Below are 17734 nucleotides of genomic sequence, written 5' to 3'. Positions count from 1 at the left end.
GCACACATAAGACCATTCACCCTGCCCACACACTCTCACATTCACCCTGTACACACACAAAAGCATCCCCTCTCTCTGTGTGGCTACACTCAACATCTAAGCCTTGATGGCGGACTTCCAGCATCCACAGCTATCTGCAGGCTGGCGGGAATTAATGTTTGGGTCAAATCAATGGGGCTTTCTTGACTGCCTTGCGGAGATTGCCTCATTGATTAGTACTTGTGAAATGGGATAGCACTGAGGGCAAAGGGAGAGCCATCATCTCACCCCGATCAGGACGTTAACAGCCATTAAGAAGACAGCCAGTGTGCTGTGACATTGACCCAGTCATAGACCTCTCCAAATGGCTCAAGGCTTGGGAACATTTCCCTTTCTGTCAATACACTATGCAGCGCTTTGCGAAGAGAAAAATGGCCCCCACATCACATTATGTCAGCTGTGCAGCTGTGCAAGAGAGATCCAATGCCAGTTGCCAAGAGAGCAGAGCATCTTCGCTCCTCTGTACTATGAATTTCAACTGGTTAGTATTCCTCTCACATACTGTAGTGTGCCACACTTATGCAGTCATGCAGTAGAAAGAAGGGCACAATCTAACATGCTTGGCATGACACAGCAATCCATGTTACAATTGCTATTTCTGTCTCACCAACGCCACCTACAGGACTAGTAAGTAAAGTTACAACTGACTCATGCGATAGTTTATTTTAGACACAGCAACGGATACGAGGACAGACAGGCAGGTAGCCTACAGACAAATGAGCCTTTTACAAACAGCCATTTACGTGGACAGATATACTGACGGATAGATTTCATTCAGTTTCAGTGCTGACCAGCCTTAACTTTTAATGCGGTGGTGCCACCTGCTGGTTGCTAATTTCATATTTTTTTCCTTCAAAAAATTACACAGGTTATTCTTTTTTTTTTTTCAAAGAGAAATTGAAGCGTTTGACTACCTTATTTTGTGTTCTTTAATGTTTTATGCTGATTGAGTGGCAAGAAATGTGTTTTCCACTGGGAGGGGAACGAAAATCAGGATAGGCAGCTTTTGATATGAGGTGAAGGACATCATTTTTTGGGAAGACCCGTCTATTAATTTTATGTTGTGGTTTATTTTATGCTGGGGAACGTACAGTAGCACGATCGTATTCCCCATAGACTGTTCTATATACAGTCTATGGTATTCCCATTCGACTTAATGTGAGATGGAAGAAGGGGGTGAAGGTAGACAGTGGGTGAAGGTGGGATCATTCCACTTGTGACATGTCGGCCTGGCAGGCATGGCGGTTGCCATGGTGACCCAGGGACGGATCTGATGCAGCAAACAGTGACTGAGATAAAGCTACTGTAGCTGTAGCCTACGTTTTCTGCTCTGACGTGCGGTTAAAATCTTCAGGAAAAAATAACTTCCGTGAGTACAAGTACGTTGGTTTGATTCTATCATGCATATGATTGTCAACTATTAAATATCGGCAGCGGTTGGCTTCATTTTAGCTTCCGTTAATTTGTTAGGAACATCTCACGTTAGCTAACATCTCTGGTAACAGTGATGGAGTTTCTCGGGCCAAAGGAATAAAGGGAACTTATTTACTTTCTAGTAACGTTAACGTTAGATAGTCGATTTGCATTTGCACAGGCGTATTTTCTTAGAAGTGGTAACGTTAGCAGCTAGTTTAACACAAATTGCTATCACGAATCTGCTCCAATGTTCGGCTTTCGACTAGCTTCTACTGTAGCTAGAGCTACATCACAAGAAAATAGCGGCAGCTGAATGTTGCTGAAAGCAGTAAACGTTAACTTTACTGTGTAATTTTGGCAAGCTACAATCTTACATCCAGGTATTCATTGTCTTTTAGATGTAACTCACATGTTTACTCTGTCAGATATTTTGAAATATAACGTTACTCTGTATGCACTTGTAGTTATCTCAACAGGTAACGTTACTGCAGATCACTGGTGTCCTCCGAGCTTGGATGCTAGACGGCAGGATGCACTTCTGCCCACCTGTCAGTCGAGACAGGGTTATCTCTGACTTCCCAAAGGTAACCCTCGCGTTGTCAGATAATTATCTTAGCTGGATTATTTCCACGCACCCAAACTTGGATTTAAGTGATCCATGCTTTTACAAACTTAATACAATTTTAATTTGTCACAGAACTAAGTCAGAACTAATCAAAACACTCAAATCACACATCGGTCCAGTGTTTTCTTTCTTTACGTAAGTGTAATGGAGGGGACGTCCTGTACCTGTTGTGGACTAGCCCTCACTGTAGATTGGTGTGATTGGAAATGTGTGATCTGAACAGAGGGGCCTCAGTCAAGGCCCCATTGCAGGATCACAGGACTGAAGCTAATTCCTTCAGCCCTTAGTTATGACCCCATCCTCGTCTGTCCAACATGTCACCTCTTCCTCCTCCTCCTCATCTTCCTCCTATCAACCTCATCTTCTGTGTTACTCAATATATGTTCCACATCCTGAGATGGGAAATCTGGCTTTAGAAAGTAAAAGTCCTACCACATTGTTCCAACCATTCAGAAAATAAAAACACAGTTGATTCTTTTTAGCTAAACTCGTCTGCCAGGTAGATGAGCTTACTAGTGAAATCACCTGTTTTAAATGCACATGTAGAACCAGTACATGAAAGGACTTTTACTTTCTGATGCCAGGTTTCCTCTATGTCCCCATCACCTCCTCCTCTGCTGAGCTCCTTCACAATCAGTGTCCTTGCAATCGCCTCTGTTCCCGAGTGACATCATCTCCACATCTGTAAATGTTTTCCTACACCATGAAAAAAATATTAGCTTATTCAACATAGCTGGCATAACATAACATGACTTGACTGGGCTGTGTTGAATGCACAGATATTTATTTATATATGGTGTACACATAAGTTGACGTGTCAGAGGGCAATTATAAGTATAGTATAATTATATACTCTTTTGATCCCGTGAGGGAAATTTGGTCTCTGCATTTATCCCAATCTGTGAATTAGTGAAACATACTCAGCACACAGTGAACACACAGTGAGGTGAAGCACACACTAATCCCGGCGCAGTGAGCTGCCTGCAACAACAGCGGTGCTCGGGGAGCAGTGAGGGGTTAGGTGCAGGGATGGATTACTGCACGGGCCTACCGGGCCCAGGCCTAGGGGCCCAAGGGGTCAGGGGTCCCTTAAGCCCCAGCCTTTGCATGAAATCATTGCCCCAATATCAACACATCAGGATGTAGGCTATGAATCTGATTGAATTTAGTATTGGCCATCCCCAAAATGCACCAGAATACAGGAAATCACAAACAACAAATGAAAACATTTCTGAGGGAGGACCCCCAAACCCCCCTTCCACATATGTGACAATTAGTGGGGGGCTCTTAATACATCTGGGCCCAGGGGCCCGAAAGTTCATAATCCGTCCATGGTTAGGTGCCTTGCTCAATGGCACTTCAGCCGTGCCTACTGGTCGGGGTTCGAACTGGCAACCCTCCGGTTACAAGTCCGAAGCGCTAACCAGTAGGCCACGGCTCCCACAGGTCCCTTTCCACACGTGTATAAAATCAAGCACCTATAGGTTATGAATGCAGACTGCATGGTGCTCGATTAACACAACTGTGGAAAGTGATGTAATGAAACCCATGAATATCTTAGCACTCACTATCTTTTCACAAGCTTACATACCCTATAATACATTTTGTTATGATGAACAAATTTGTTTATATTTACACATTTCATTTTGTTCACTTATTTAACGATTGATACCACACTGTATTTTTAACAGTATGATTCAGGCTACATGATTTCATTCAGCATTGAGCATCATCTTGTTGTTATAAGCTCACAAACACAAGATATTTTTAGATAGCAGTGCCGTGCCACAGTAAGACATTGTGTACTTTAGTTTTGAGTGACATTTATTTAAGGTCACATTGAAGAAGGAGTTTTTGTTGATGCCAGTGAGCGCCCTAGACATGGCAGGAAATTATGGACAGATGGCATCCCCTCAGTCTGCAAATTAAATTCCTGCAGGAAATCATATGGGACTTCTTGCCTAACACTCCTTTTAGGAAACATCTAGCAAATATCACAGTTTTGCTTGTGAACAGGATACAGCACACAGACCATGACAAGTGTAGGATGTTAGAGTTAGGGAGTTTCTGTAATGAGGCCCCAGTTCATTTGGTAAGGTTACACTAAGCTCAATCTCTTAAGTGTTACAGCAATGAAGTTAAGTTAGCGGAACCTCCGCTCGTGTCTAAATGACAGGGTCTAACGTAGAAAAATATCACCGTTGGCATCGTTTTTGTTGTCGTCTAAACACCACCTCAGCCATTAACCCTCCTATTATGTAGCGGTGAGGACACATTTTTATCTCAGAGGCATTTTTTCCTTTCCTCACAGTGCTATAACCCAAAGGCATGTCTACAGGAGAAACACGACTGGAACAGCCAAGCAAAGATGGCATGCAAGGAGAGAGCAGAGCGACAACAGGCGTGAGTAGTACTGGTGTGTGTGTGTGTGTGTGTGTGTGTTTGTATGTGGGATGTTTTCTGGAAATATTTTAAGTTATGTTGGAAATGTGATTGTGCAGATTGAAATGAATAATTAAGATGTGCTTGTAAAAGTGTGGTGGGGAGTGGCATGGTTGGGGGTTTTAGAGTTTAGAGGATATGTGTGCAAAATGCACAAAATTGTTTTTTTTATTGTTTTTGTTATTGTAACTGAAGTCTCTATCTAATAAATGTAAGTTTCCTGCCATTTATTTTTGCTTTTTTAAGGTGGGACAGACTAAAGATGTCCAAAGCAGTGGTGGTTGGAGACCTGAACGTGGGCAAGACATGTCTAATTAACAGGTACACTTGGTTAGAAGGCACACTTACGCTGAATTTACACTGGCAGGCCTTGATGCACAGTTCCGATTTTTAGCCTATGTCCACATCTATGTTTGAGAGTGGCCCATATGAGATATGTGTCTTTACCTGGTTCACTAATTTGTATAACAATCAGGACAATCCGCATGTGCACCAGAGGGATTTTGGTTAAAGGAGGGATCTCCTTTGTACTGTAGTTTGAATGTTATTCTTTTTTTATGCCTAGATCTTTCTAGATCCGTGAGGGCCAGTTTTGTTTAAGCCTAGTCCTCCTGGACCAAAAAAAGATCTTCATTGAGAGAAAAATCTATGACTTGTGGCTTAAACTGACCCTTGATGTTTAAATATTCATCAAAGAATTCTGTTTGTTTTCTCCTCTGCAGGTTTTGTAAGGATGTGTTTGACAGGGATTATAAAGCCACTATTGGGGTGGATTTTGAGATCGAGAGATTTGAGCTCTCTGGCATTCCCTTCTCTCTTCAGATGTGAGTGTTTTGTGTGTCTTTCTTCAGGATATTATTTTGTGAATTTCAACACTTCAATTGGATCCCTTGTCTAGTTTCCGTGTTAAGACATCAATGTAAACCTTCTGATTGTTTGTCAGCTGGGACACGGCGGGTCAAGAGAAATTTAAGTGCATTGCTTCAGCCTACTACAGAGGAGCTCACGGTAAGAGAGTGACGTCTCCAGAGGTGTGAATGTCCGGCTTCAGAAAGTCCTGCTCTCTTTGTTCCAACAATTCACTTAAAACAAAACTCTCGCCAAAATGCAACCTAGGGTCTTTTTGTGAATGTACCCGAACTTGTACCCGTACCTCAAACTTTGGTTTAAAAGCATAATTACGACATTAGCGCCACTTTAAGATTGACCGTATTTTCGTTTTCGGTTCAAATGGCCATTTGAATGGGAGTGCTAGTGCTGATCGCTATTTTTAAAACACTAAGAAGGCTCGGCACAACATAAAAACTTTGCTCGAAGCATCACCAGGGTCTCTACACATAAACTCGAGCATTGAGAACATTGAGTGTGTACACAGAAAGGTTTTGAACAATTCACTTCTTGACTGGCAAGATGGCGGCGAGCGGAAAAAACAACTGCTGAAGTGAGTGATTCAAAACATTTATTTTTAGTTAGCTCTGTGTGCACTCCCATTCAAAAAGCCATTTGACCCAAAAACGAAAATACAGCCAATCTTAAAAGTGCTGCTTACGTCGTAATTATGCTTTTAAACAAAAGTTTGACTTGGGTACATTCACAAAAAGACCCCAGGCTGCATTTTGGCAGAGTTTTGCTGTAATCAGCTGATTCTAATTAGCACAGCTCTTAAGCCAAGTAGATCAGGTAATTAGTGAAATCACCTGTGTTAAAAGCACACAGGTAGAACCAATACATGGCAGGACTTAGGCTACGTTCACACCGCAAGTCTTAATGCTCAATTCGTTTTTTTTTTGCTCAGATAAGATTTTTTGTTTGGCTTTTCACATTACCTTTGAAAATGTGGCCTATATCAGATTCCAGTGTGAACTCCGAACAGACCTGCATGCGCAAAACAACAATAACAATGACATCAGCTAACTCCCGCGGCGCATGATTGTGACAAATGTCGATGTACTGTAGATTGACGTAAAAGTCGCATCAAATCCGCCTTGGTGGTTCACACTGCGGCCGCATTGAAAAAAATCAGACCTGGGTCTGATTCAGGACCACATATGGAAGTGGTCTGATTTGAAAAAAATCATAACTGGGCAAGATTTGAGTGTCTGACCTGGTCACTTGACCCCAAATTTGGGCCACTTTTGCCTGTAGTCTGAACGTAGCATTTCTTTCTGAAGCCGGGCTTTTACATCTCTAGACATCTTCCAACACAGCCAGGACAAACATGAACTGCTTTTGCTTCTCATGTGTACTAACACAGTTTCATATCTTTGCTACAGTAATCATCACAGTCTTTGACATGTCGGATATCAGAACTTTAGAACACACTCGGTAAGAAGAAATGTTTCTAATGGACACAAAGGCCATTATGTACTTATACACTGTTATTGGTCATTCTCTATACTGACATTGGGCTTGTTTTTGCCGTACAGTATTCTCATATTTATGAAACTGCTCATCTTTGGCAGTGGTGTTGTTGTGATGAGTGTTTGTCGTGTTTATTTGCCCCCCTCAGGCAGTGGCTGGTAGAAGCTCTGAGGGAGAATGAACCCAATGCCTGTTCTGTGTTCCTACTGGGCACCAAGAGTGACCTGATGGTGAGATTACACACCCTGGACACGACTAGTGACAACACACACACACACACACACACACACACACACACACACACACACACAAACACACAAACACACTCAACACACACACAAGTATTTATATTTAGTCAGTGTTCAAAGTAGCTCCATACTTCATTGGTAGACTTCTGAGGGCCTTGACATTTAAAACGAGACATTGAGAACTTTGAAAAAGCACTTACAAGACGATTTATACAGACAGTATCTTCAAGGAGTTTAGCGTTTGCAGCCATCTTGAATTTAGTCACGATAAGTCGAGCGACGAGTAAGAATGAACAGGTATGATAAGGGATCAGCATGGATTCCAGTTTCGTCCAGTAACAGCAACTGGAATCCATGCATTTTCACGGAATTATTTTTGGAATCTGATCCCTGAGCCTCGTAAATGGTGTAAAACAGTGATTTACTTGCATGGCTAGGCCGATGCCCGAGGCACCCCGATCGAAAAACTGTTTGTAGCATCGGCTAACTAGCGCCAGATTTCTGAGTGCAGGGGACAAGCCGAGATGAGCTATGAGACATACGTTCACACTCGGTATCATGTTTCAACACACTTTAGGTCAATATCACACCGGAATTCTCCTTTAAGTGCCTTGAGCTGAAGCCGGGAATTGAACCCACAACTTTTCAGGCTACTCCATGCTAGCCCAGTTCGTTAACCACTACACTACGCTATCATCATATATCACATCATACATATAATCATATATTTCAATGTAATATAATCATTATCTGTGTTTTTGAGCCTACTAACCTCTCATCTGATGTTCTAGTCTCCAGAGATGCGGGCCAGTTTAGAGAGAGATGCTGTCAAATTGGCATCAGAGTTACAGGCGGAGTTCTGGATGGTGTCATCCAAAACAGGTGATAATAGCTATAACTCACTATATTGTTGGGCAATTCCACACAAAACTGTCATGTCCATAACGCCAACTAAATGCCATGGTATTTGTATGATGCGAATGATTATGTGAAAAGTTTTGGTTACACTTTACTTGACAGTATCGACATAAGAGTGATATGACACTGTCATGAACGTGTCATAAACAAGTCATAAACGTTTATGACATAATGCTTCTGTTATTAAGTGACATTCATTTTTTGTCATAACAATTTAGGGTTAGGAAATTAGAATTAAAATTTGTTTTGGTGAGTGGTTGTTTGGACCATTATGCACTGGCCAGTTGTCCCCGCCCCACTAATCCCATCTAAAAGTCAAATAAATTAAATAAAACAGAATAAAATAAAAGTTAAAAGGAAATAAAAGAGAGGAGCTGTAAAAAAGACACAGAGTGGTTTAAAACTTTAATTTAATTTTTCATTAAGACCTTGTGGGTGTAGTGTTTGAAGTTTTAAAATCCACAATCTCTCTGCTCTTTTCCTCTGTAAAATTGTCCAGCCTGGGTTCCCTTCAAGGCCACAGACCCTCAAATGTGTGATGTTGTGCGTCTGGAAATGTGTGACGAGATAAGTGTTGAGTGTATTTTTATGTATGTTATGTATGTAAATAACAATTTAGGGTTAGGATTAGGGTTAGGGTTAGAGTTAGAGTTAGAGTTAGAGTTAGGGTTAGAGTTAGGGTTGGGATTAGGGTTAGAGGTTAGGATTAGGGTTCATGTGTCATGACAGTGTCATGTGTTCATGACAGTATCATGTTACTCTTATGTCGATACTGTCAAGTAAAGTGTTACCAAAGTTTTCCATGTAAGTTCTACAACCAAGAAGAGTGAATGCTCAAATTTGAAGTAACCATCATTCACATCATACTGTACCATGGGATTGTGTTGGCGTTATAGACGTGACAGTTTTGCGTGGAATTGCCCTGTTACACCATCAAGCCATTATCTGTTGCATTGTGAGGTTACTACAGTACATCAGTGTGTTGTCATGGAACAACCAAGCCTCAGTGCAGATCCTCCAATGAAAGTGTGGCATTGGTCAATCATGAAGATGTTGTGTTTGTGTTGAGCTTATTTGATGCTTTATGGGCTTTTTTCAGGAGAGAACGTGAATGAGTTCTTCTTCCGTGTGGCGGCGATAGCCTTTGAGGATGCCATCCTGAGGGATCTGGAAGGAACAGCCACACAGAGCATTGGCCAGGGAGACATCATTAGTAAGATGGGTTTAAGAAAATGTCCCTGATCTACAAATCAAAAGCACTGTAAATGTCAAGTTGATGTTTTTAGGAAACGTTTGTAGAGCGTTCTGAGTGTCTGTCTTGTGGCTGGCTATGCCTGTAACTGCAGGTTGGCCCTTCTGAATGAACAGTTGCTCTGTCATGAAGTGATTTTGATGCTGGGATAATGCTGGGGAGGTTCTCTAGATCTGTAAGGCTTTAAATCTTAAGTCTGTATTTGGACCACTGCTTTACCCACAAGGAAACCATTACATTTTGAGTAGGACATATAATTGTGTTTAAGGTATGTTTAATTTGGTTTGGTCATGGCATCCATGATGAAAGTCAGCACACAGCAGCCATCTTGGTTAAAAAATCAAACAAACAAACAAACACTTCTCCATTTATGTCTTCTCTTCTCTCAGGGGCATCGCTGGAGGACACTCCGAACAAGGAAGTGAAAAAGACATGCTGCTGAAGCCACAACCCCACCCCCCAGGATGGAGGGAGAGAAGACACAGCTGCAGACGAGAAGAGAAAGGGAACGATCCGAGAGGAGAAGAGACTGAACTGCAAAGCACCAAAGCTGCAGTGTTGTCAGCAGTGTTTTCGAGAAAGCTCTCTCAGATCAGCGAGCTGCTCCCCCTTCTTTGAGGGAGGGCTGGCCTGGCCTCGAGCACACACTTACTGCAGTGTTCTTCTCATCCCCTTCTGTTGTTTCTTGAGGCAGAAGGGCAGAGTTTACATCTCTATTTAGTCATATGCTGTCCCCCCCCCCCCCCCCCCCTCAGTTTGACAGACACTTTAAGCAAAAGTGGCATAGAGTATACTATAAACATGTAGTTAGGGTATAGGGCATAAATTTAATTTAGGAACATACTGGTAAAACTTGTAATGTGCTGTAAGTTGCTTTGGGTAAAAATGTCTGCCAAACATCTCAGGTGAGAAAATGTTTTAAAACTGGAGATTATTATGATCTACGGCTAAAGGGGCACCACTTCATTTGGTATTGATCTACCCATTTTAATGATTTATGAGAGGGAATATATCATCTCTGTCAGTGCTTCTGTACAATACAGTATAGGCAATGAATGTTATTCATGAAATATGTATACACATGGCGGTGCCAGCCATGAGCATTCCTTATTAGATCAGTATTGTATTGCCTTGTAGCATAAAACATACAATATTATGTAAAATAGTACGGTATTGGTCTACACCAGTGATCACCAAATTATGATGAAATATTTTGTCAGCTAGTTTAGTATGATATGATTTTTGTAATTTTTTTCTTTGTTATTATTTTTTTTTATTTAGTGTTCTAACTTTGGACATTAGATGACTTTTGTTGTCTTCTATGGATTTTCTAGACAATTGAAAGACAGATGATTAAATGAATGCAACCTCATGAAACTGTTTTGCTGTATGAGGTTTTTACTGAGAGGAATTATGAAGAATAAACATTATGAAGAAAAGATAAGGCATTTTTATACGTTGAATTGTGTACTGCAGAGAAAGATTGCACCTGTCAAATGGAAAATTTACCGCTGAGGAAATATTAATTTGTATTACAGTAAAATGTCTACAGTTCATATTGTTTCAGTTTTGTTGTGAGAATGGACCGAAGACAGATATGTAAACAAGGTGAATACATAGGGCGTAAGACGCACAGACATTTCTTGCATACCCAAGATGGATAAATTACGAGACTTATTGTGGGATAGACATAGCCCTGGAAGCAAATGTAATTTGCTGCCGCTAGGGTGCGTCTAGATTTCTAGGCTAGGATAGACAGATGCGATATCCAATGAATAGATGGCATACTGTAGCCAATGCATGCCCATGTTGCAGACATTGTAATCCAATCACAGAGAGGTATATACCTAAGAGGCGGGTTCTATGTATAATGTTTTGATCCTGTGGTTCCCCAAGCCGGAAGTGAGTGAGCACCAGTGCTACTGCTGAACCGTCTTTAGTAACAGAAATGCCTCAAAGATGAAATGCATTTTCTGCACCCTTTCATAACTTGTGCATTCATTTAGCTCTCATAAACCCGTCATCACAAAGAGTCTGGCTGGCAGCTGATGACGGTATGTTTGCTACTTCTCACTTGCAACTATCAACTCTGAGCCAAGCAAGCTAATGGTAACGTTAGCGCTGCAGTTAGCAATAAGTTTATCAGCAGCATGAGTCGCCGCCCTGTCAAAACATAATGCATTCGCCGTTTTATATTTATGTTTTGCATACGATTGCTGCTGCTGTTGTTGTTGTCAAATCACATCATTTCATGCCATGAAAGTTGCATACAGATTTACAAAGATATAACACTACACAGAAAGTCCAAGCAGTCTGTAGTTGCTGAAATGATGTGGTCTATGTGATTATACGTCCTTCTGCTAACCCTCCTCTTGTTGTGTTCGCGGTCAAAATCTGACCGATTGACAATTTTCTCTTAAACATATTGTTAATTTATTCTGACTATCATGAGGCTCCATGACTTTGTTAACACTGGTCATCTGAACACACAAAACAAATTTTAATCATTTTCATAACAATTTGAGTGTTTTATTTAACTTTAGAACACCCATGTGTATTCCCGGTCAAAAATGACCGGGCATTAGAGTGAGAAAATGGTCAGTGTATAAAATTGAATCCAGTCACATACCTATTGATCAGATGGATTGTATGTGTGCTTCTGTGCATTAAAACACACACACAAAAACACACCCTCACTCCCTCTCTAAATAGCAAATGGAAGTTCAAAACTGGTAATATCCAATAGAACAGAAGTTGATACAAAGGTCTATCACAACATTAGATGATAATATATGTGTTATATGGATTTATAAGAAGTTATAATGCAGCGGTCATAGTAGTGACTAGTTACAAAACTAGTAAACATGAAACGAACACAACAGGAGGGTTGAATTGTGTAAATTGTCTTTTTATCTTACTCCCAACGCATGATGTGAATAACATGTCATGCACATAAACCAACAATGGCTTTCACTCTTTAGCCTAGGTCAGCAGGATGACTATCAAGACAAACAAATCTTACAAGCTGGTGGTTCATAAAAAAGGCTTTGGCGGAAGTGGTAAGCTACAAAAAGCATTCACACATTTCACGTTTCTAGTGTGAATTGCACTTTTAGAATGGCCTAATTCATCTGAATGTCATGGACAAAGAGACAATATAGGTTTAATAGGTTTGCTGAAATTACTGTTCTGTTGCAGATGATGAGCTGATGATGAACCCCAAGGTGTTCCCCCACGTCGCCCTGGGGGACATCGTAGAGATCGCACATCCCAACGATGAGTACAGGTGAGCTGGGTCGGGCTGACTTGGTTCTTTAATCCACCTACTGCATTGCATTCAGGTTTAGGTGAACCAAAATTGACACCATAACAGCGCTGAGTTATATTACTCTCTCTCTCTCTCTCTCTCTCTCTCTCTCTCTCTCTCTCTCTTCAATCTTCCTCTTACACTTTTCTACTTGCCTCTCATCATCAGTCCTCTTCTGCTGCAAGTAAAGAGCCTGAAAGAAGACCTGCAGAAAGGTATTTCATTTCTATCCTGTATCATGTTGAAAATGCACTGAAACAGGTTATGTGATGTAAAGTTAACACGATGACGTCCGTGATGTAAAGCAGTGCAACGTTCATGAAGACTATGAGTAAAAATATATTTTGTATTGTGTGGGGTCCTATGGTGCCTCATACTGTAGGTGGCCACCTACTTTATTACTATTTGTTTTCTCTGTCTTAAACTCCACTCTTTCAGAGACAATCAGTGTTGACCAAACAGTTGCCCAGGCCTTCAAGCTCCGTGCTTACCAGGATGTCATCATCAACATTGTGGATCCTAAGGTATTTCTCGCAAATGCGTTTGCTTTATTTATATTTACATTTGCATTCATTCATCTAGCAGACACTTTCATCTAAAGTGACTTACAAAACGAGGAATAACATTCAAACTACAATCCAGAGGAGACCTTAAGTATACCACAACAATAAATACTACTATGCAGAGGAGACCTTAGATATACCACAACAAAAAATACTACTATGCAGAGGAGACCTTAACCTTTATATATGTCCATTATCCCATCATGCTTAAAGCTTTCGTTCATTTTGGCCTTACTCTTAGTGATGGTACTTCACTTGCCCATGAGGTTTGCCTGTGATTACTGATTAGCTTTTATGTTGAATCCTTTTGTCTCTGTTTGGCATCTTCTTGGTACATTGTTGCTCTGTGTTTTTGTATTCATTATTCTGTGTCATTGTACTCATTTCTTTATAGGATGTCACCCTTGATCTTGTGGAGCTCACCTTCAAAGATCAGTACATTGGCCGAGGAGACATGTGGAGACTGAAGAAGAGTTTGGTGAGGGAGTGTGTGTGTGTGTGTGTGTGTGTGTGTGTGTGTGTGTGTGTGTGTGTGTGTGTGTGTGTGTGTGTGTGTGTGCGTGTGTGTGGTTTTGCTTATAAGAATGGTACCGTTTTAGGTTGACTCTATGAAACTATCGTGTACTCATTTCCCTAGGTCAGCACCTGTGCATACGTGACCCAGAAAGTTGAGTTTGCTGGAATCAGGTAGCTTTATTTAGTTCTTCCACCATCCGTATGTTTGCCAAGCTTGTGTATAATCTGTTTGTGTTTTGACCACACCTGTTGATTGGTTTGCAAGCGTGTTTGTGTTTCTGATTGTATAGACTATAAATGATGTTATGTTTGTGAGATCTTACGGCCATATACTCTTCATGCTGTCCCTCTTCCCACATAGGGCCCAGGCCAGTGAACTATGGGTCAAAGGTGAAAAGGTCACATGTGGGTACATCAGTGAGGACACCAGGGTAGGAAGCACACACTGCCCATATTGTGCCCATAATGTACCCACTCTTCAGCCATGTTAAATCGGACTGTTCTCAAACGTACTGATCCTATTTCCAACTCAGGTGGTGTTCAGGTCCACTTCAGCGATGGTTTACATCTTCATCCAGATGAGTTGTGAAATGTGGGACTTTGATATCTATGGTAAATTTCCCACAACCATTTCTTTTTCTTTTCTGAGTGAGTGTTTGCCCTCGTGTTTGGATTTACAGCATGTCTGTAATGGTGTTGGTTCTATGAGCGTTTTTTTGTCTTCGTTAGCCAGTTTTTTGTTCTTTGTCTTGTCCACATGTATTTCTATATACAGTTCAAATAATCATGTATTCTGGGTCCTGTATAGGAGACCTTTACTTTGAAAAGGCCGTTAATGGTTTCCTGTCAGATCTCTTTACCAAATGGAAGGTGAGGAAAATGTGTATTTTTTAATTGAAATAGTTATGTCCCTAACTCCCCAATTGTTTTTCTGTAATTATTAAGTATTAGCGATACATGTTGTAGGTATACTTATATAATGTTATCACTGCAAGCCTCACTTGTATACTTTAGATAGATAGATAGATAGATAGATAGATAGATAGATAGATACTTTATTGATCCTCAAGGGGAAATTCAAGAAATTCTACATAAAGTCTACTACTTTATGTAGATTTATCATGTTATCTTTATCATGGTGATTGCAATTGCATTATTGTATTATATTATCAAATCATATAAATTAAAGCATATGTATTATTGGTCCCACATGGCCTTGCCTGTACTGATACTATCTGATCCATACTGCTCCCTGACTCATCAGGAGAAGAACTGCAGTCATGAGGTGACGGTGGTGCTGTTCTCCAGAACTTTCTACTCAGCCAAATCTATGGGTGAGATCAGGTTACTTTCTCATAACAATCCTGCCAACAGATCAAATGTGTTTAGATGGTTTATTTTCTTGCCTTCCTCAGCTGTAGTGGTTTGAACAGTGCAGAGCTTTGTATTGTATGTAGTGGAATAGTTTTGCTGGTTGGTGCTCAGCTTGATAAATGATTTGCTTCCGTGATTAGACCACAGTAAAGCTGATGATACACTAGGCAACTTTTTGATCGATGTTGCTGGGAAATGATCCCAAATATTGTGGTTCTGGCACTTTCCCATTGATATTGATCAACATTTGTTTCTAAGGAACTTTAATCAGCATGCATATTTTCATGATCATCCAATCAGAAAACCTGGAACTGGTTATGTGGTTGCCCAGCATCAATGCTCAAAAGATTGCCCCATTTATCATTACCTTAAGTTGTAGTTGCCGGGAGGTAAATGACCTGACTTTTGGTGGTTGAGAGGGAAGGTTTCCTGGGTTCCTTAACGTCCTATTCTCCTCCTCTAGATGAGTTTCCTGAGATCCTGAGGGGTTCTATCAGACAGGACCATGAGGGACGCTTCTATGAGGATTTCTACAGGTCTGACAGCTGCAACACATCCAATGTATTCATGAGAGAAAGATAGATAGATAGATAGATAGATAGATAGATAGATAGATAAAAAGACAGAGAAACAGAAGGAGAGACAGAGTTTGGGTGTTGTGTTCTTTTGATGTCTGTTGTCTTGTTGTTTTTCACTGTGTTGTGTGTGCGCGCACGTGCATGCGTGCGTGTGATGTAGGGTGGTGGCCCAAAACGAAAGACGAGATGAGTGGACATCTCTCCTCATTACCATCAAGAAACTCTTCATCCAGTACCCTGTCCTGGTGCGCCTCAGAGGAGCAGGTACATCACACAGACACAGACACACACACACACACACACATACTGTTTAAAATGTCTCATCGATATAACTTTGTGCTCTGTGTGTGTGTGTGTGTGTGTGTGTGTGTGTCTGTGTGTCTGTGTGTTGCAGATGGCTTCCCCTGTGGTCAGAACTCCACAGCAGCTCAGGGGAACTATCTGGAAGCTATTAACCTCTCCTTCAACGGTGAGTGCTCCTCTGTGTGTGTGTGCTTGTACTGTATGTGTGTGTGTGTGTCTTTGTTTGTTTGTTTGTTTGTCAATGCCATCACGTCTGTAATGGTACTATGGCTAAGTTTTATTTATTCACAGTTTCATAGCATAGTGTTCACATAGTGCTTCAGTGCATTTATAGTGCACTTTTGCCATTTCTGTCTGGGGTGTTATCTACCTAGTTATTCTTTTTCAGCCATTACTTTAGCTGTACACCTATGTGTCTTACTCTGTGGCCTAGCGGTAATGGGTAGTGCAATATGCTTAACCATATAATTTCTAAGAAAGCAATTTTGTGATGCAGAGTTGAACTGAGTGATTTGCCTCTGTGCCCCAGACTGCAAATTTGTAACATTCACCTTTAGGCTGAGCCATACCAAGCCATTACACCATTACAGCCATTACACCGTCTCTGTCCTCACACTCTGTTCCTTCCTGTGTTCCTCATGCAGTGTTCGACAAGCACTACATCAACCGCAACTTCGACCGCACAGGGCAGATGTCCGTTGTGATCACACCGGGCGTGGGGGTTTTCGAGGTGAACCGCCTGCTCATGATCCTCACCAAACAGCGCATGATTGACAATGGTGAGCTTTACCACATGTCCTTTTGCATTGTATCATCATTGTAGTCATTTTGAGGGGGGGCTTTCAAGTACTGTATGTGCTTAAGCGGCGAACATTGATGAGTTAACTCAAAATAAGTGGTTAACATCCTGAAAGATAACCTCAAGAGCTGCTCTTTTTCGGAGGTTTGCTTACCACTTACCCAGAGTTACCTTATAGGTCTGTCACTAAACCACGTGCATGATTAACAGTGGTGAGCTTTGCCTCCACATTTCCTTTTGCATGATATCATCATTGTAGTCATTGGGGTTGTGTTCCAAGTATGTGCATATGTGACGAACATGGATGAGTTAAAGGAGAATTCCAGGAATTTTTCACATAGATAATTTCTTGAGGTCACAGAGTACCGTCGGTACGGAAAAAACCCCAAAACAATCGGTTTTACCGGTTGCTGCAGCAATATAACAGGCAGCTACAGTGCTACACTCTGGGAGCATGAACATGGGGGCTCATGAACATGCCCCCAGAGTAGAGCACTGTAGCTCATGAACATGCCCCCAGAGTGTAGCACTGTAGCTGAACATGGGGCCTCATGAACATGCCCAACAGAGTGTCAGAGTGTAGCACTGTATAGCTGCCTGGCAGCTCTAGCTGTTGTCCTTTAACTCAGAATAAGTGGTAAACATCCTGAAAGATAACTTCTAGAGCTGCTCTATTTCGGAGACTTACCTCTTTCCCAGAGTTACCTTATAGGTCTGTCACTAAATGACACAATGCCCCCCCCCCGATATGTTTATGCTGATGACGTGTTGGTGTTCTGACCGACAGGTATCGGAGTGGACCTGGTGTGCATGGGAGAGCAGCCACTCCATGCTGTTCCTCTTTTCAAGGTCAGTCACTGTCACAGTTACGCTGTTCCAGAACTTAACCCTGCCGGGCCATTCTTTTTGTGAAGTGTACAAACATTCTGGATGGGAATGCTGCTGTTTATGCCCTTTACATGCAAACACACACACACACACACACACACACAC

The 17734-nt window shown here is 41.4% G+C and overlaps 2 protein-coding genes across 13 annotated transcripts in view; both read left to right on the top strand.

The window, feature by feature from the left end:
• Window positions 1-1258: 1258 nt before the first annotated feature.
• Window positions 1259-10740, top strand: rab36 (RAB36, member RAS oncogene family). 2 transcript variants are annotated; one of them, XM_042060512.1, is made up of 11 exons: window positions 1259-1408; window positions 1920-2039; window positions 4392-4483; window positions 4769-4843; window positions 5245-5346; window positions 5466-5530; window positions 6796-6847; window positions 7032-7113; window positions 7923-8013; window positions 9149-9262; window positions 9691-10740. In XM_042060512.1, the coding sequence occupies exons 2-11, from the start codon at window positions 1971-1973 to the stop codon at window positions 9741-9743; spliced, it is 795 nt and encodes a 264-aa protein (XP_041916446.1). In that variant the 5' UTR covers window positions 1259-1408; window positions 1920-1970; the 3' UTR covers window positions 9744-10740. The 2 variants fall into 2 exon arrangements, with proteins under 2 accessions (XP_041916446.1, XP_041916445.1); XM_042060511.1 differs by having other exon boundaries at window positions 1259-1418.
• Window positions 10741-11198: 458 nt separating this feature from the next.
• Window positions 11199-17734, top strand: part of depdc5 (DEP domain containing 5, GATOR1 subcomplex subunit) — a 30894-nt gene continuing 24358 nt past the window's right edge. For all 11 annotated transcript variants that reach the window (XR_006021845.1, XR_006021844.1, XM_042060412.1 and 8 more), the window contains exons 1-16: window positions 11199-11355; window positions 12283-12360; window positions 12500-12587; window positions 12777-12823; window positions 13047-13132; window positions 13566-13649; window positions 13809-13858; window positions 14049-14118; window positions 14221-14299; window positions 14496-14557; window positions 14952-15021; window positions 15525-15597; window positions 15800-15903; window positions 16034-16108; window positions 16587-16721; window positions 17529-17590. Coding sequence is in view for 9 of the 11 variants with exons in the window: in XM_042060412.1 (XP_041916346.1) it covers window positions 12297-12360; window positions 12500-12587; window positions 12777-12823; window positions 13047-13132; window positions 13566-13649; window positions 13809-13858; window positions 14049-14118; window positions 14221-14299; window positions 14496-14557; window positions 14952-15021; window positions 15525-15597; window positions 15800-15903; window positions 16034-16108; window positions 16587-16721; window positions 17529-17590 (1149 nt within the window). In the remaining 2 variants the exon portion in view is untranslated. The remainder of the gene's footprint in view (window positions 11356-12282; window positions 12361-12499; window positions 12588-12776; window positions 12824-13046; window positions 13133-13565; window positions 13650-13808; window positions 13859-14048; window positions 14119-14220; window positions 14300-14495; window positions 14558-14951; window positions 15022-15524; window positions 15598-15799; window positions 15904-16033; window positions 16109-16586; window positions 16722-17528; window positions 17591-17734) is intronic.

Source organism: Alosa sapidissima, chromosome 13 (assembly GCF_018492685.1).
Source record: "Alosa sapidissima isolate fAloSap1 chromosome 13, fAloSap1.pri, whole genome shotgun sequence".
Lineage (NCBI taxonomy): Eukaryota > Metazoa > Chordata > Actinopteri > Clupeiformes > Clupeidae > Alosa > Alosa sapidissima.
Note: the sequence above shows the minus strand (reverse complement) of the source record. Positions and strands in the feature narration are given on the sequence as shown.